This window comes from Lepisosteus platostomus, chromosome 13 (genome assembly GCF_059453375.1).
Source record: "Lepisosteus platostomus isolate fLepPlt1 chromosome 13, fLepPlt1.hap1, whole genome shotgun sequence".
In the NCBI taxonomy this organism is placed as follows: Eukaryota; Metazoa; Chordata; class Actinopteri; order Semionotiformes; family Lepisosteidae; genus Lepisosteus; species Lepisosteus platostomus.
Window position 1 is genome coordinate 8,757,535 of NC_142623.1, and position 16,383 is coordinate 8,773,917.

General features: G+C 39.8%; 1 protein-coding gene across 3 annotated transcripts in view; it reads left to right on the forward strand.

Annotated features, from left to right (window-relative positions):
- qkia (QKI, KH domain containing, RNA binding a) overlaps positions 1 to 16,383 on the forward strand; it is a 79,562-nt gene that overhangs the window by 37,865 nt on the left and 25,314 nt on the right. For all 3 annotated transcript variants that reach the window (XM_088602997.1, XM_088602998.1, XM_088602999.1), the window contains exons 3-4: positions 4,188 to 4,304; positions 10,281 to 10,424. In XM_088602997.1, the coding sequence (XP_088459123.1) occupies positions 4,188 to 4,304; positions 10,281 to 10,424 (261 nt within the window). The remainder of the gene's footprint in view (positions 1 to 4,187; positions 4,305 to 10,280; positions 10,425 to 16,383) is intronic.

Here is a 16,383-nt window from a genome sequence, read left to right on the forward strand (position 1 = left end):
TAAATTTGAAATGCAGCGCAGCAGATAATACATTCTCCACCTTTTGCTGATCTTAGACTTTTTTTTAAATGCATACAGTGCAGATGGATTGGAGAAAGGCCTGCATTAGCTTTTAGCCCTGAAACTTTTTAAATTCAGCGTCACACTCAATTCCACAGCCTGTGGGACCTCAAACCTTTACACTAGAACTCCACTTACTACAGTTTCTCTGCCTGTCCCTGCTCGCCTGTTTATGGCTGATAAGAGGGTAAACAAAGGCCCTTTTAATGTAAGCATAATCCAGTCCTATGAGGCCATTTGGGGGGAAAAATATGCCGATTTGCTCATTTTGAGGAAACGGATAAAAACACGATCAGGAAAGGTCTGTCTCTCTAATCTCCTAATGCTTTAAATTAGGAATGGGAATAACGTGATGGAAATGGTCCCCTGGAACAGCAACTGGAGAAATATTTAGCTTGCAAGAAAATATCGTCAGTTCCATCATTCAAGTCTCGTTAATAAAAAAGACATGGGTGCATTACTGTTTTCATATGTTAAACTGTATTACATTATAATATCTATTCAGTTAAGATTGGATTGTCCAAGCAGGCTTCATTCGCAGCTCAACACATGTCGATGAACAAAACCACAGTATGCATTTCTGCTGTGAGGCTGAAGTCCAGCATGATTTTATTATACAATCAGGAGCAGGTGTGTAATCCGTTACAATAAGACAGTATGGAAAAATTGCACTGAGGTCAGATGCTGTATACAGTTAAGAGCCCACTTAAAATATGTGCTCCTTCAAGTGCTTGTAAAGGGAAATCAAGCACTGTTTGACCAGTGCGTATTTGCCTGGATGCCTTTCCTGACATTAATTGTTAGGCTGTGTAAATGTACTCAGTGGCTGTTGGCCCACTTTCAAGGAGACTGTTTACTGGTGGCTCCACACAAAGCACAGGAATGTTGAAGCACAGGAATGTTGAAGCTCGGGGTTTAGGCCATCTTGGTGCCACAGAGGATGTGCTCTTAGTTAGAGGTGTTCTAATCCCTTTATAAATATGGCATGTGCTGTTGTGGGCTGTTATTGACACCTGCTGAGGCCACTCTTCTGATTGGATGTGCTCCTATGCACTGACGGCCAAAGGGCAGTTAGGATTAGTGATTGAAGGCTGGCGGGGTCAGGAGCTAGTGTCTGTGATTGATTGACTGCCCCTTTATGTGCTGCAGTTTTTATTTTCTAAAAGCAGGAGGGCTTTCCAGGGAACCCAGACTCCATTCCCACCCCAGAGATGAAACACTTCTGGAATGTCCGGTCATGTAGGGAAGTACACAGAAGGCTACAGGGTTAGGGGGCTGGCTGCAAGAATCATTTGCCTTTGTCAGTAATGCTGGCACCCTGAGCAACAATCCCTTTCCAATCTCCAGAACATTTGGCCCGATATTGTTTTACATCCTTGGAGCTTAGCATCAGTGTTGCCCTTGGAAAGGGCAGTTTGTTAATCACCTTCTCTCTCCAGGAAAACTGTCCAGAATAGCAAAAGAATATTAACTCGGAGCTTTGTAGTTGAGCCCTGGATTAGTGCTAGTCCTGGACTGTAGGAATCAGCTGCCAATGGAATGACAAAAAAATGAAGCCTTTATTTCTGGACACCATTAACCTCAAGCTGTCATTGATGAGCCAAAGCAATGCGGAACCTTGCTATGAGTGTCTATTCATATTGTGAAATATTTTATTTCTTCACCATACAATGTTGTTTTGCAAACACTGCAAAAAGCCAAGTTCTGTAATTCCGTGTTGATGCCATCCACTTTGTTCGTTCCACCATCCATTGACACGTCACCTTCTACATGCCAAAGGCAGGAAAAATAACTTGAAGCTTTAAGGCCTCTTCAACATTTACTGCAGAAGAGCACTAATTTCTCTTCTGTGGTGGTGGTATGGGGTATGACCAAATGGCAAAAGGTTGGGAGTTTCAGTTAAATCCCTTGTTTTTAAAAAAATGTCCTACTTCAAATTTTTGGTTGTCTTGTCTGAGGTAGGATAAAAAAGACTTCCATCCTCCCGTCAGTGTGTGGTAATTCTTGGTAGTTTTAGATTTGCATTGAAAGAAGCGAGATTTGTGTCTCGGGTGATCTGTCTTTGATCATCCAGAGAGATGCTTTGAAGATGTAGTGACATTGTCCTTGCAGCAAAAGCGTATTCCCAAATCCTAAATTGGTATGTCTTCGAATGACATTAACATGGGAGCCACACCGTGCCGTAAGTTTTGAAATCTTAAGCACCCCACATGCCCTTTAAGAAACAGAAACATCTAGGTGAAAAGCTTGGATCAAATTGGATACTAGTCACTAAATAAACTACATGTGCCAACTGAGACTTTATTTGTAGCCTTTGTTATGTATACAACTGGCTTCTCTGATCCAGAAGTCAGTGTTCTTCCCTTTACATTTTCACAGCAGAAAGTAAGACTGATTCCAGCTTGATGTCTGCAGGTTTATAGTGATGTGAACAGACAGCTCACTCTACCCTGAGGTTATGGGAATAAGTTTCTTGATATGCTTCAGGCTCAGAGGCTCCGCAGAAGTGGCAGGTGTCCCTCAGGCTCAGTCACATTTTATCATCGTCCCGGCTCTCTGGGTTAACTGTGCTTTGACTTTGCATTGCCTGGGTTGACCCTGACAGCCCCCCCCCCACAGAATGCACATATCTCTAAACATTGCAAGTGATTCTGGCTGGACTGTTAATCTGTGTGTTAGAAGACTGGCAGCCGCAAAAGAAAATATGTACTATCTGAAACAATCACGTGATTCAGATGAACAAACTGGCCCTTACCAAGAATAGAAAAGACCCTATTTCATAATAGGGGACTCAGGAGTTTAGAAAATGTTTTTTAGGACTTCCAGCCTGTAGTTTGTTTTGTCTTAGATTTGTGACTATGTGGTAGATTTCTATCCCCTTCTGCCCTTTTGAAGCATATTGATGAATGAATATATGTATAATGTTCCCTGTGTCCATGTGCTCTACAAAAGTACCAGTGAGCAGATTCAATGCCAGTAGTAATATTGTGCTAAATGTCTAAAAAATTGATCAGATTGAACATCCTCATAGTTCTGGCTGTGATCATGTTTTCGTCAACTTTGCTGATGTCAAGCTCTCATTTTAGAATTTCTTAGACATTTTTACATTCTGAAAAGATTCATAAAAGACAACTTCTCTGTTAAAAGGGATTGAGGAATTAATCAGTAATTCACCGGTTTCACTGCAGGATGGGGAATACAAGGATCTCTACTCAATGGCTTTTCCAGTCTAAGCCTCCATATCCCTTCTTTTGGGTTTTGCTCTGTACTCAAAACGCACACCTCCCCTGTTTATTTTAGGCCTTTTTTGTAAAATGTAATGGATTATTTCAACACATTTCTTGATCCTTGTAGAAGCCAGTTTCAAGTGGAGAGGATTAGAGCAGTAAATACTTTCCCCTTTGGTACCAATCTGAAAAGCTACTTGAAACACACAGGTCTGGATAGGAAAATTGCACTTTGCCTCAGAATGCCCTTAATTCCTGTACTGCTTTTGTTTTCACCCCCAAGCAATTTTTCAGCCAAAGTGATCAGTTTATAAAAGCAGTAAGAAGACGAGGCACCTCTATTGATGAATTCTCATTGTCGTTTCGGGAGCAGCAATACTGATGAAAGCCGATAAGCTGTCTGATAGTTGCGCTGTGGTAGAACATGCTACTCCTGGTGTCCTCGCTCAAAAGCTTAATCGCTAAATGCTTTATTGTATATAGCACATCTTGTTTTTAGAAGATGCATTATAAAATGAAGCTTTTTCGTTTTCAACTCGAGACAAATTAAACAACAGTTCAATGCTAAACATATCAGACGGTTTTAACTGACAAAATTCTACACTAACGAGGTTTTCTGGAAAATAAACTGAACCAGAACTCACGAATTGTGATGCTGAAGCTCAGGGTGCAGCAAGAATTCCCACAAAGACATAACTAATCTTTAATTTTGTAGCAGTTAAATCTGACCTCTTCAAGCTAATAAAAAAATGAAATATAAGTTGCACTTAATCTTGTGTGGCTGCTTCCACTGCTGGTTGACTATAATGCATCTGTTAATGCTCTATCAATGGTAGTTTTCTGTTAGGAAACTTCTTTTCCCAGGTTCCAAACAAACACCTTTCCTCTCCTGTATTTCAGTATAACTTTGTTGGGAGGATTCTCGGCCCGAGAGGACTGACTGCTAAACAGCTGGAAGCAGAAACTGGTTGCAAGATCATGGTCCGGGGGAAGAGTTCGATGAGGGACAGGAAGAAGGTAAGCTTATTTGTTGGGGAAATATCCCCTCTCCCTTTCCCTGTAGTAGCTTTTCTGAAATCCGCAACCCCTCCATTGGCCCTTTTGCTGAACTTCCCTAGAGAAGCGAACACTGTATGCATCGGCCCTATCTTTTCCTCCCCAGATCCAATAGTATTTAACGTGAAATAATAAAAGCAGCACATGGAGCTGCCAAATAATTCTTCAAACTATTTTAACTCTCAACCGTTTTGAAAATAAAGCAAAACGCTTTAAACAAAGTATAGAAATGGAAACCTGCACAAAGAAAATGGGTTAACGTGAAGAATAGAAGACATCTGACCACCATCATGTTTTTAACTAGCAATATCTACACTAGCTATACTTCTCCCTGCAGACTAATTTCTGCAAAATCATGTTCAAATGTTCACGTAGGGACTTAATGGCACTACTATGTAATACAATATTAAATTCAGGTATGCCTATATTAAAATGATTGAAATTGTTAGTTTGCTATCATGATTAGGATTTTTCTCCACGAGATTTTCTGAATCTTACACGAAAATACAGCCCTGTAAAAACGTCTGGCACATTTTCAGAACATAAGCAGAGAGGAAAAATAGCTTGTAAAGTAACTTATTCTGAGCTGGGGTTGCAGTTGTTAAGATTTTAGCTTAGGTTTTAGCTACAGTTGTAGATGAAAGAACATGTTCAACGTTGCCTAAGGGTTCTTGGACAAAACAGCAAGACAACTAGTGCATTACTGTCCCTTATATAGTGGAAAAATGTTTGATCTTATTACACATCTTCAGAAATTTCATTGAAAATCTAAAACGCTTTTCTGTTTTGTCGATGTTAAAGAGTGATGTTAGTCTAATTAACAAGTTGCATTCTTTTATGAAAACAGAAGATCATATGAAATCAAACCGCTTTTATTTTCCATATAGACAAATGTACAGCTCATGGTGGCGTACATTGGTCCGTAGGAATAATAGCTCTCTATTTCAGAACAGAAGTAGTTAATTTGAGATGCTAGCTGTGTCTTAGTGTAGTTAATTTGTCAGAGTGCAGAGCTGTTTTATAGAACAGTCGCATGAGACAGGAGAGTGCACTTTATATTTTCCTTTGGGGAAGTCCTGCCTAGAGGGTGAGTGATTTTGCAGGAGGCGGGAATGATTGCTGAATGCAGAGGATTCCCAGAAGAGACCTGCTAACTGAAGATTCAGTTCTGCAGCTGTTGTGTTCTAGTGTTTTTTTTTTTTATTACTGCCTGCCTGGGCTGAGCAGGTAAACACCAGATCTGTAATCTCAGATGAGTCGTGTTTGTTTGATTTCAGCCACACTGGGGTTGTCTGGCTATACACAGGATAGAGTGAATTGAGAAACGTTTAATTGGGGAACATAAGCTTTTGTACTGCACAATTTATAGCTGTAAATGTAGACGTGTTCAGTTTGATTATAGCATACTTTGATTTTAATGTACAACACTGCACCTACCCCTTTTCGTTATTCCTTTCCTTTGCTGAGGTGCAGAGACTTGTGGCTGCTCTGGGCAATTACTGACACGTAACTTATTGATTCAGTTTTTGTATTGATTTTTTTATTTTGTAATTGGAGTGGGGGTGGTGGGGGATTGTTCCTGAAAATAGCGATGGAGCCATACAATGTCCACTCTTCCAAGTATTTCAACCACCTACTTTGGTTTCTGTCTTCTTTGAATGGGATACAGTGATTCAGTAGCTCTGTGGGAGCTACCAAAATAGTCCCATATTCCATAGCACATGAGATTTCATTACCAGTCTTGGGAACAGTTATTCGGAGCTGATGTTCATTCTTTTTGTTTTTATTTTCAGACATTCTCATTGAAAGGAGGCAGAGTATATAATTCAGTCGGTTTATTCAGAATCCATTAACTCTGCTGTCTTTATTCTCTCAATAATTTAGTTTCTCCTTCCCCTCAGGGCCCGGTCTGTTGGTGGCTAACAGAGCAGGGAGTAGGGCATGGCCGTAGAGTGGAACCACTGCCCAGTTGCTTAAGCACTAGGAGGGATGGGAGGAGATTCACAGTTTCAGCTTAACTGGGTAAAGGAAAGAAGTGGTGGTAGCTTTCAAAGGGGTAGTTCCTTTAGCTTTCAAATCATCTGTTTTTAATCATTTTTTTTCACTGATCTCTTACAATCAGAACTTGGCCACGATATTAGAATCTCCACCCTGAATAGCTTGTTAGACCGTAGTGAGCAGCTTGGCATTTGTAAGGTTTTGATATTTGCAGCCTTCCTACCAGTAGTATCCACCTTCATCTTCTTCAATACCTTTGATACCAAATGGATTACATCATTTAATGGGAGTCTGTACAGTAATGTTGCTTGGAAAAAGTCAGACCAAAAACCTAAGATTTAAACTTTTTTGACCATGTCAAAAGTTTATTATTCCATTTAGTAGTTCTCCTTAAACTTAAGCTATCCAAAAAAAGAGCCACCTGGCCTAGTGCTCCCTAGTATAATGTGAAAGGAAATGGAATGTTAAGTATCTGTTGGTATTGAATTAGGTTTGTTTGACTTCTTTTACCATTTTAATTATAATGTACTAAATTTAAACAAAATAATGTTAGTTGTTGATTTGATAACAGACAGGCAAGGGTCAGAAATGGGGTTAAAGAACAAATATATATATATATTATTTTTTTCATGGCCTTCAGCCAAAGCAAAGTAATTTTTGTGCTTGGTCCCTGCAACATCAGAAATTGATGTTAATCTTTTATGTTTTTGACAATTTCATTGGGATTTTTTATTTTTCCCTATAACCCTTCATATTCTTATGTTGTGACTTCACATAAACTAGTTTCTGTTGTGATGAGCTCTTTTTATTTTGGTGGAGACAAAAGTGGGATCGTTTTTTTTCCTCTTAATTTTCTAGTCTTTGTCAGGCATGTCCAGAACCCAGCTGAGTTTTAGTCCTAAAAATGAGATTAAAAACACTGGAGGAGAGTATCTACTCCTTACATAATATTAAAAAGCCAAGCTTTTTTTACATTTTGTTTTGAGCAAGGAAACATTTACAGGGAATTGGTCTAGTTGAATCACTGGCTGTTTTCAGTGTCTTGACAGCTCCCCAGGCAAGCCTACAGCACTGTGTTTGAGGCTGGTATTTGGAAGGTTGCTGTGTGTACTAGGGCAGGAAGCTGTGAATCATGGTGGATTGGAAGAGACATTCACAGTTCCTGTTGCCTGTCATACCAGAAACCCATTTGAAAACCATTGTCCTTTCTCAGGGGTTGGGCAATGAGAGATTTTAATCTAAAGAAGACAAACACCAAAACAAGCAAAGCTTCCATTTCTTAACCAAGATCAAGGTGGCTTGTGGTCTGAGCAGATCACACATGAGAGAATAATCACATACAGAATCTTTTGTACTTGGTAGAACATAAGGTTTTGAAGTACAGTAAGCTTTCTTCTTCAGACGATGCAGCTGTGTATCTAGTTCTGTGATCACACTTTCATGGGCTTACTGTAAGAGGAATATGGAAGAGGAGAGGAAATGCTGATGGAAGGGTTGTTTCGAGTTTAGTGATCATGTGTTCTGAATGATCAGCAAGTTTTTGTGCTGTTTTTGTAAGTGCTCTAATTTTTCTTTATTTTCATTTGTGGACTTCTTTTATGTCTTTCATTTGGTTTACAGTTGCTAGTAGATGCAGTTGTTCCCACTTGAATCCCTTTGGCCTGATGGCATTTAGAGTGCTAATGATGTGGAGTATATCTTCCCACTGGAACAGGTGCTGCAGTTGAGACTGAGACTTAGTGATCGTGTACAAATGGTGTGAACTATGCTTACTGCAAATGTCCCCTAGCTGTCGGTGTTGATAGAATTGTTATTTTTAGCTGGCTGTGATTTTAGACATCAGAAGGCGACACAGGCCCTGAATTGTACAACGCACGTTGTAGAGTGCAAGCAAAGCACTTTTTGAGGACAACCTACAAGAACTGAAAACTTGTGCTGTGTTGTTATGCTGAGCCACCTGGGAAATGTCCTTGAGAAACCAACAAACTACCTAAAATATTAATTATGTTTATTAATGTAGCTTTTCTTCACCTGTTGACTTCAGAGAGTTCATATGGGGCGAGTGCTTTCTTAACTGCACAACAGAACAGTTTCTTGGCTACAATGTCATAGTGTCTCCAGTTTTCTGGAGATTTCTAGTCTGGAGTTCAAGCCTAGAGTTAAAGAAAATATCCTGCAGGTTGCAACAAGTGAAGAGATTTTACATGTTTAATGTGTTTCAATTTTTCTAAAATAAAACTTAATCGCAAATTAAAGAAATACCATAATGCAGATCTTTAGGATTTTTTGTGCTGTTTAGGAATATGGTGTATACACTTACACTGGCTTTTTTGAGCATTTTGAAGGACAAAAGAATGTGAAGCCATTAATGACAAACTGTTGCAGGCGATACATTTGTCTGTAATTGTTTCATAGCAACAGATTGCCTATACAGTCTGTGCAAAGCTCTTAAGTTTCACATGTGTTGGGTACAGTGCCTGCTGGGATTCACAGTCTACATTTTACAGTGAGACATTTCTGTTGCTCAGACAACCTACATTTGACAGCGGACAAGGAGTTTACTAACAGCAAAAAAGTGTCTTACATCTGTAACTCCAGCAGTGCTCCTGTCTGGGTGATGGTAGCTGTGTAGTAGGCTTGTACTTTAATTGTAATGGCAGATCTGAGTGTGATTAGCTTACATTGGCCAAGAATAATATGGTGATCTAGCCAGTTGGCCTTTAGTAATATAATGTATACACTTACACTGGGATGGTTTTATGATGTATTTTGAAAAACAAAAAGTGAAGCTGTTTGTCACAAATTGTTAGCGATACATTTAAGCCTTTAAGTCTACTGCCTTTGAAGTGCTTGCCTTAAAGTACTAAATATGAGTCTACTAAACGTAGTTTTGGCAGCTTAACTGGTTGTTTTGTTGATATTTCTAGCTGTTGCTTATTTCTTTCTACCTCTCTTTTTTGTGGCACCCTGACTGATCTTTTGTCACTTGTGCAGACTGTCAGAAGAGCAGAGTAATGCCATGTAATTTTTTGAGAGTTAAGAGAAATAATCTTGGACATAATGGGAGAAAGACAGGGGAAGAAACACAGTTCTCTGACAGTAGCAGCTCTCTTTGGCGTGTTCTCGAAGGCTCTGACACAGGCGTTTGTGTAATAATCAGGAGCACTTTTCCTTTAAGCCCAAGGCAGTTTAACACTGTATCCCCTCCTGCTCAGATTGGTGCACACATGAAGCGTGGGCTTGGGCTAATTCGTGTGACTGCAGAAAAGCAGTTACATATGGCTGAGTTAACCTGTAGGTCTGGTTCTATCTCTGATTTATCATACTGCTTACTCCTGAAGAAGCTGAGAGTGCAGGCCAGGGGTAACTTAAATCCCACGGTTGTACTATATTCTTCATTCAGCATGCAGTCATAGAGTCCTTGAGGATTTTAGAGGTGCTGCTATTCAACCCTGTGACTACAGAAGGATCCAATGAAAGATAAGTGGGGGGTGAGAATTATCCAATTTATGTGAATTGAAGAGTATACTGTGAATTTCGACATTTAAAAGTTCAGATTTTACCCCAGCCAAGGTTACATAAATGAAAAAATCCCTTTTCTTTGACAAGTCTCAGCAGTTAGTTTTTTTGCTGAGCTATAATAGTGGCATATTTAAAGGTGTAAATAGTCCTAATTAGTCAGATTTTTTCAGCCACAGCTTGCATTTGTGAATTCTTTTCCTCATAACTAAGCAAATCAAAGTGCTTCTCAACTGTATGACACCAGCACCTACATACTGAAGATCTCTTGTTCTGCTCCAGCGTCACCCCACAACAGAATGGGGTCAGGAAATGAACATCTCATTGCACATCATGCACCTTTCTAATCCACTACACTAGTGAAAAGAGCCGAGTCCGTGAGGCACAATTGTGATGGTATTGGCGTTTCTTTTGATACAGGAAGAACAGAACCGGGGCAAACCCAACTGGGAGCATTTAAATGAGGATTTACATGTTCTGATCACCGTGGAAGACACTCAGACCAGGGCAGAGATCAAGATGAGGAGGGCCGTGGAGGAGGTGAAGAAGCTGCTAGTACCTGCGGTGAGTAATGACACCAGTTGGCACCTGTAATGGAAGAGTTCTACTGGAGCAGAGCTGGGCGGCATGGCGGAACAGTGGTTATCATTGCTGGGTTCAATTTCAGGGCTGCTATTTACATGGAGTTTGTATATTCTTCCTGTGTTTATGTGTGTTTCCACCAGATGGTCCAGTTTCCTACCAAATTCCAGAGACACGCTGGGAGGTTAATTGGCTTCTGGGACAATTGGCCCTGGTGTGAGTGAGTGCGTTTGTGTCAGTCTGCCCTGTGATAGCCTGAGATCCCTTGCCTTGTGCCCATGGCTTGCTGGGATAGGCTCCAGCTCCTCCGCAACCTTGAATTGGATAAAATGGATCGATGGAACAGAGCTTGGATAAAAAAAGCTGAAAGCAGTCACATTTAAGTGTTAAGTGGGTTTCAGAAAAATGTTTTGATCTAGAATTTTTTTTTTAGTTTTGCAACTTCTCCCATTGTCATTGAGCATTACTTGAGGTTCGCTTGTCAGCAAGTTTCTATTCAGATGTCTGAGATGCAGAGCAGAATAAGTTGACAGCTGTTAAGGCTGGGAGCCCCGGTGAGGCGGTGAATGGCAACACTGACCTCCTGAAAAGCATCCAGGCTGTGGAGGCCACAAGTGATTGTTTATTTCAGAAGCTGCTGTGTCTGAGGCCCTTCTGCATTAATGTGATTGTGCTCACAGCGGGTTTGGAATAATTTAATCAAAGTTTCTTAATCCCACTAATGCAAGGTTTACATTTTGTATTTCTTCTTTTTTTTTGTGTATGTGGCAAGAGTCCCACCATTATATACCACCAGGGATCAGTTTGTGCGATGGGTTCCGGAATTGTAATATAGGGATACGTCTTTTATCTGCTGTATCCTTACCAGCACTGCTGCAGTTAATTCCTTGCATTTAAATATAGTGCTTGTCTATAGGAAGGAACCACTTTACCCGCCACTGAAGTGCAGTTCAAGCAGAGAAGTGTGAAACTGTTTTGCCAGTTGAATTAAGGGGAAACATCAGTAAACTAGATTATACAAACCCAGAGAGGAATTTAGACAGCGGAATAATTCTGTTAAATTCAGAGCTCCATTGCAAGCAAAAAGAAGATTTTTTATTTGCTGCATTTTCTCATGGAACCTTTACTGTTGGAATTCAGCGAGATGTACAACATGTCCGGGGAGCAAGGAGTTACAGGAGGACATGCCTAGATTCTGATGTTCGTATGTTTCTGCTTTCATTCTGACAGAAGCAAAACCAAAAAAATTAATCCAATGATAAAGCAGTTTTCTCACTAAAGCAGAACCGAAATCGTCTGTCGATGTCAAAATTGGTCTTGCAAGCAGTTTAGTTCTTCCTTTTAAAGCTGCAATAAAAATAGTCATTGGTGTGGGTGCTACTTAATGAGAAGGCCTGAGAGCTAGTTGGCCATGGGATATACTTTGCATATGTGGTAACTAGAATAGGCATTCAGTGACTCCAGGTTATAATGATTTCAGCTCTGGTCTGTGTGAAAGTAGTGCAGGGAAAGATTATCTTCCCTCAACAGGTACAGCACAGAAAATCAGACCTGCTCTGCTCTCTCACAGTACTTTGAAATCTTGGAAAAAACAACGTGATGAAATCCTACATGAGACCTTGTCATGCATTGCTATATATATATTCCTGCATTGATGACTTGTTCCTCATTAATATACGACTATCATAAAATGTATTCCTGTATGTCAGTAGGTACAATACTTCCTTCCACCTTATGCCAGATTGGAGGCCTTGACTTCTGAGTCTTTGACGCATATGAAAATGTTCTGCTGTGCTTTCCCTTTGTGATACAACCCAGATTAGTAGCAGTTTAGCATTATAAGTGTTAAAACTAAAAGCACTTTGCCTCCTGGATCCATCTCCTGTTGTTTTGCCATTGTTTTTTCAGTGTTCTATAGCCCCTCACTCCAGAGCTCCACTGCTCAGTGTGGAGGAAGTAATTGGGGGGTCCCAGGTCATGGACAGTGAGCATGCACAGCTGTGCTACATACATTGCACAGTATTCAAAGAGAAAGGGAATCAGCTTTCAGCTGTTAAGTAATTATTTAGGCTTATGTAGTTTAGGCCTTGCTTATAGGACATGGGCAGCTGAAACTGGAAATAGATGGGGAGGAGTGAGGGTAGGAGGGCACTTAAGCAAAATCTAATTTCTTTTAACATGCTGAAATAAATTTGATTAAGCCATTGAGGAGTGAACTCAATAGGTACATGAGTTTAACGAAGGGCTTCTCTTTTCTATTCAAAAGCGTGAAATTGTCTTTATTAAATTGCTCAGGAAACAAATAGGGTCTCAGGCATCTTTTTCCAGCAAAGGAAGATTTAATCGCTTTGCTTTGAATTCCTTTTAAACATGCTGCAGCTGTTTGTACGTTTGGAGCTCGAGTGAATCCACACAAACATAGAATTGCTTCTAACTTTTGCATTAAAGTGGTAGGAGCGCTGCATATTTTAGGTTCTGCTAGCTTTTGCAGTTATGAATCCTTAACGCCCACCCTCTGGCCATCAAAGGGTCCACTTTGGAAGCCTGTGCTGTTCTCTGCGTTTGATTTTGTCAATAGGGATTTCTAGGCTGAAGGAAGAGAAGCATAGACCTCAGGCACCTAACATTTGTGTCAAAAACAAAGACATTCAGTGACATTCAGATTGGCAAAATACCCACTGCCAACTAACAGAAAGTCATGACCCTTTATAACCGAGAGAGGAAATTAGTGAAACCTTGTGTATTCACATATTTCCACCCTATTTCCAATCTGTCACTGGATTTGCCAGATGTCATGTGGCTGAAAACTGCATGTCACGGGATCAAATTAAATTATCTCGCTATTGGCATATTCAGGCACAAAGGATGTACTAATTAATTGCAGCTACAGCTTGCATAGTCTTTACACAAGTATTTAGAGAAACATATTAAGCATACCAGCAAGACTAAAGTTATGGCACAGACTTGCATGTTGCAGTTAAACAGAAGTGGGTACAGAGGTAAAAGTGAGTGTTGTGTTCAGAGAATGTTTGTTTGGGGAAAAAAAACACTGAAAATCACATCCTGTAAATTTGAGATGTTATGTTCTTGGGTCCATGGTATAGTAACCAAGGGGTCTGTTATAATGAGGATGGCGGAGAAAATGCAGATATTGTGGCAGGATTGCACGAGATGATTCTGTAAGGAACAGATAACCTGCTCTCTTTGATCTGTCTTAGCTGTTGTGAACAGACAAGAAGGGGCACACAAAGTTCCAGACAGTAGCAGAAATGATGGAGGGCAATGTCAGTGCAAATCAATAAGTTGGAGTCTAGGGGACTGGACCTGCTAGGGATTGTAAAGGGCTCGTTAGCAACAGAACTGCAGGGTCTTCTGAGGGCTCTTCTGTTCTGATGTTTAACTAGATAGGCAGTATACATATGTTCAAAGAGATAATTGCATAATGAGTCATACAGAAAAATGCCACAGTTCTAAATGCTCCCACTCCTTATGTTTTAACTACCAGAAAGCTCCTAAATCATTCAGAAATCTTTAGTTTCAGCTGCTCAGGAATGTGACACGAAAAGATATTTCTGTGAGTGATCGCGACAGCCATGGCTGAGCATCACAGTGTGTGTGTGTAGCTCTGCTCTTCGTGTATTTGTGTGGGCGTGATTTTTGTTAGAAATAAATGTGCTTTTTGCAATGTCTAAAGAAACCAAATGAACTTGCACAAAGGGAGTCCTCTTCGCAATAATTACAGAACTGAATGTTATTAAGGTAGACCAGATTCTGTGTTCATCTTTATTTCAGTTTCCCTTAGAACGTTTTGTCAGTAGATACCGCCTAATAGATCAAACACCACCTAACAGACGGATACAGATCCATTGAGCAGGGGGAAGGTAAATGTGAAGAATGGCCTACTGCAAACGGGAGGCATCTTGCATTTAACTTGCTGCAGCTCTTTTAATTAGTAAGCCACATTAAGAAATGTTCTCTAGCCTGACCTGTAAGTGGCAGGGATTTATGTGAAAAGTGGGGCAATTGGCCTGCATTTCTCTGCAAGCAGCAACATGCTCTTTTCACAACCTAGGCTGCTTTTTTCTCTTCACTCAAAAGTGGCATCGGTTGTTCATATATATGAACAAAAGGTAAAGTTTTGCATAAGACAAGTACAACAGAAAATACAATATAAAAACATGAATTTCTACTGGCCCTAGGTATGTCCAATATTTACTTAGTTTTAAACCTACTTCAGGTAGGTATATATATATACATACAGTGGATGTTTCTCCCACTTACAGTAATCCTTGTTACATGAGCTTAATTCGTTCCTCAAAATCTTGTATAACAGAAATTAAATTCCCATTAATTCCCGTGTTATAATTACCCATTGGTTTCAGAACTCAAAACCATTTCCTCAAACACCAAAACTACATCTAAATACAACACTGAATGGTATCTCCGTATAAAAAAGCATAACTTGAGTGATAAATGATTCAAGTAACATGCTTGAAATCATTAACCAAGGCATAAACAATAGATAGGAAAACAAAAACATTCCTGTTAATTTACAGTGCAGTAGATGCATTGTTAGTCATTAGCAAATGCATAAACATTTATATAGTACTATCCTGTACTGTATCACTTAACACACACAAGCCTTTGTTATACAGAAGTTAAAATCTAATAAAAAATTGAAGTAAATTCCTCATCCAAGAACAAGCAAGAAAAAAGAACAATGCTTTACAAGGGCCCAGAGTCAACATCAACATTGACAAGAGTCAACATCTGTTCATTAAATAAAAAAAGGAATTTCTACTTTCTAGTATAAACAAAAACTTGCATAGCGAGGGATTGCTGTATTGTTTCCCAAAATGCTAGGAAAGGACTTCAGGACTGCACTGCAGGTCCTGTCCAGAGCCGTTTGTGTTGAAGTTTAGCAGGCCCCTGCAGAGTCGAGTGTTTTCAGCGATGTGCGCAGGACTCTTACGCTTGTGCCACCGCCGGTAAGCAGTACTGAGCCTCTTCATGCAGCCGCTTATCTCGGTTTCAAGGACAACACTGTTTCACGTGCATCAGGGTGGACCAGTAGTTATACTTTAAATGGAGAGCTCGTTCAGGTATGCGTTTGGCACTTGTAGTCAATGTGAGGCGCCAAGGATGTGCTAACGAGTCCCCAATTTAGAAAGCTGCGGGATCACATTTCTCTGTGATCGTGATTGTCACATTGTCCTCTCGCCTCTTTATATAGAGACTCATCATGTGGAAGTAAACAATCTGGACGCAGATAAGACAGCTGCAAGAGTATTTCAGGCACCCCAGGGTCCATATATGGCACCTTGGCTGTGTTGCAGGGCGTGATGCAGATGCTTATGCATAAGACACATTTTTGTAACAGACCACTAATGTGAAAACCACCACTTATGAAGGGTGCACATTTTAATGTGCCAGTGTTCTTTGGTATGTTTATTGCATTGCACTGTATTCGACTTATAAGGACATTTCAGTAATCGGTTAAATACCTATCTATGATGATTGGTTTCCAATGTTGGCCTGTCCATCAGGTTCAGTAGTAAATGAGAACTAAATACATATTTATAACACTGACCAACAAAGATAACCAATAAGTAATTTATTGTACCCATTTAAGTCTGCTGCTCTTATATTATAAATGCCCATTATATATGCTGGTGTATATATATATAGTGTATTGTTGCAGAGAAATGTTAGAAACCACCTTGGAAATGACTACAGTTAATGATTGATCTGTAAGATTCACACTGCATCAATGGATAGAAAGGGCCAATAAACCTTTAGAAATGTCCCTTACCTTTGCTTTCTTATAGCCTTGTTTCCTTTTTAAAGAAATAGAAAATTATCCAAATACTACAGTTTTTCAGTTGTAATATTAGAATATTATAACATTTATATGTTGACATCTAATTTATAATGGTTGCAT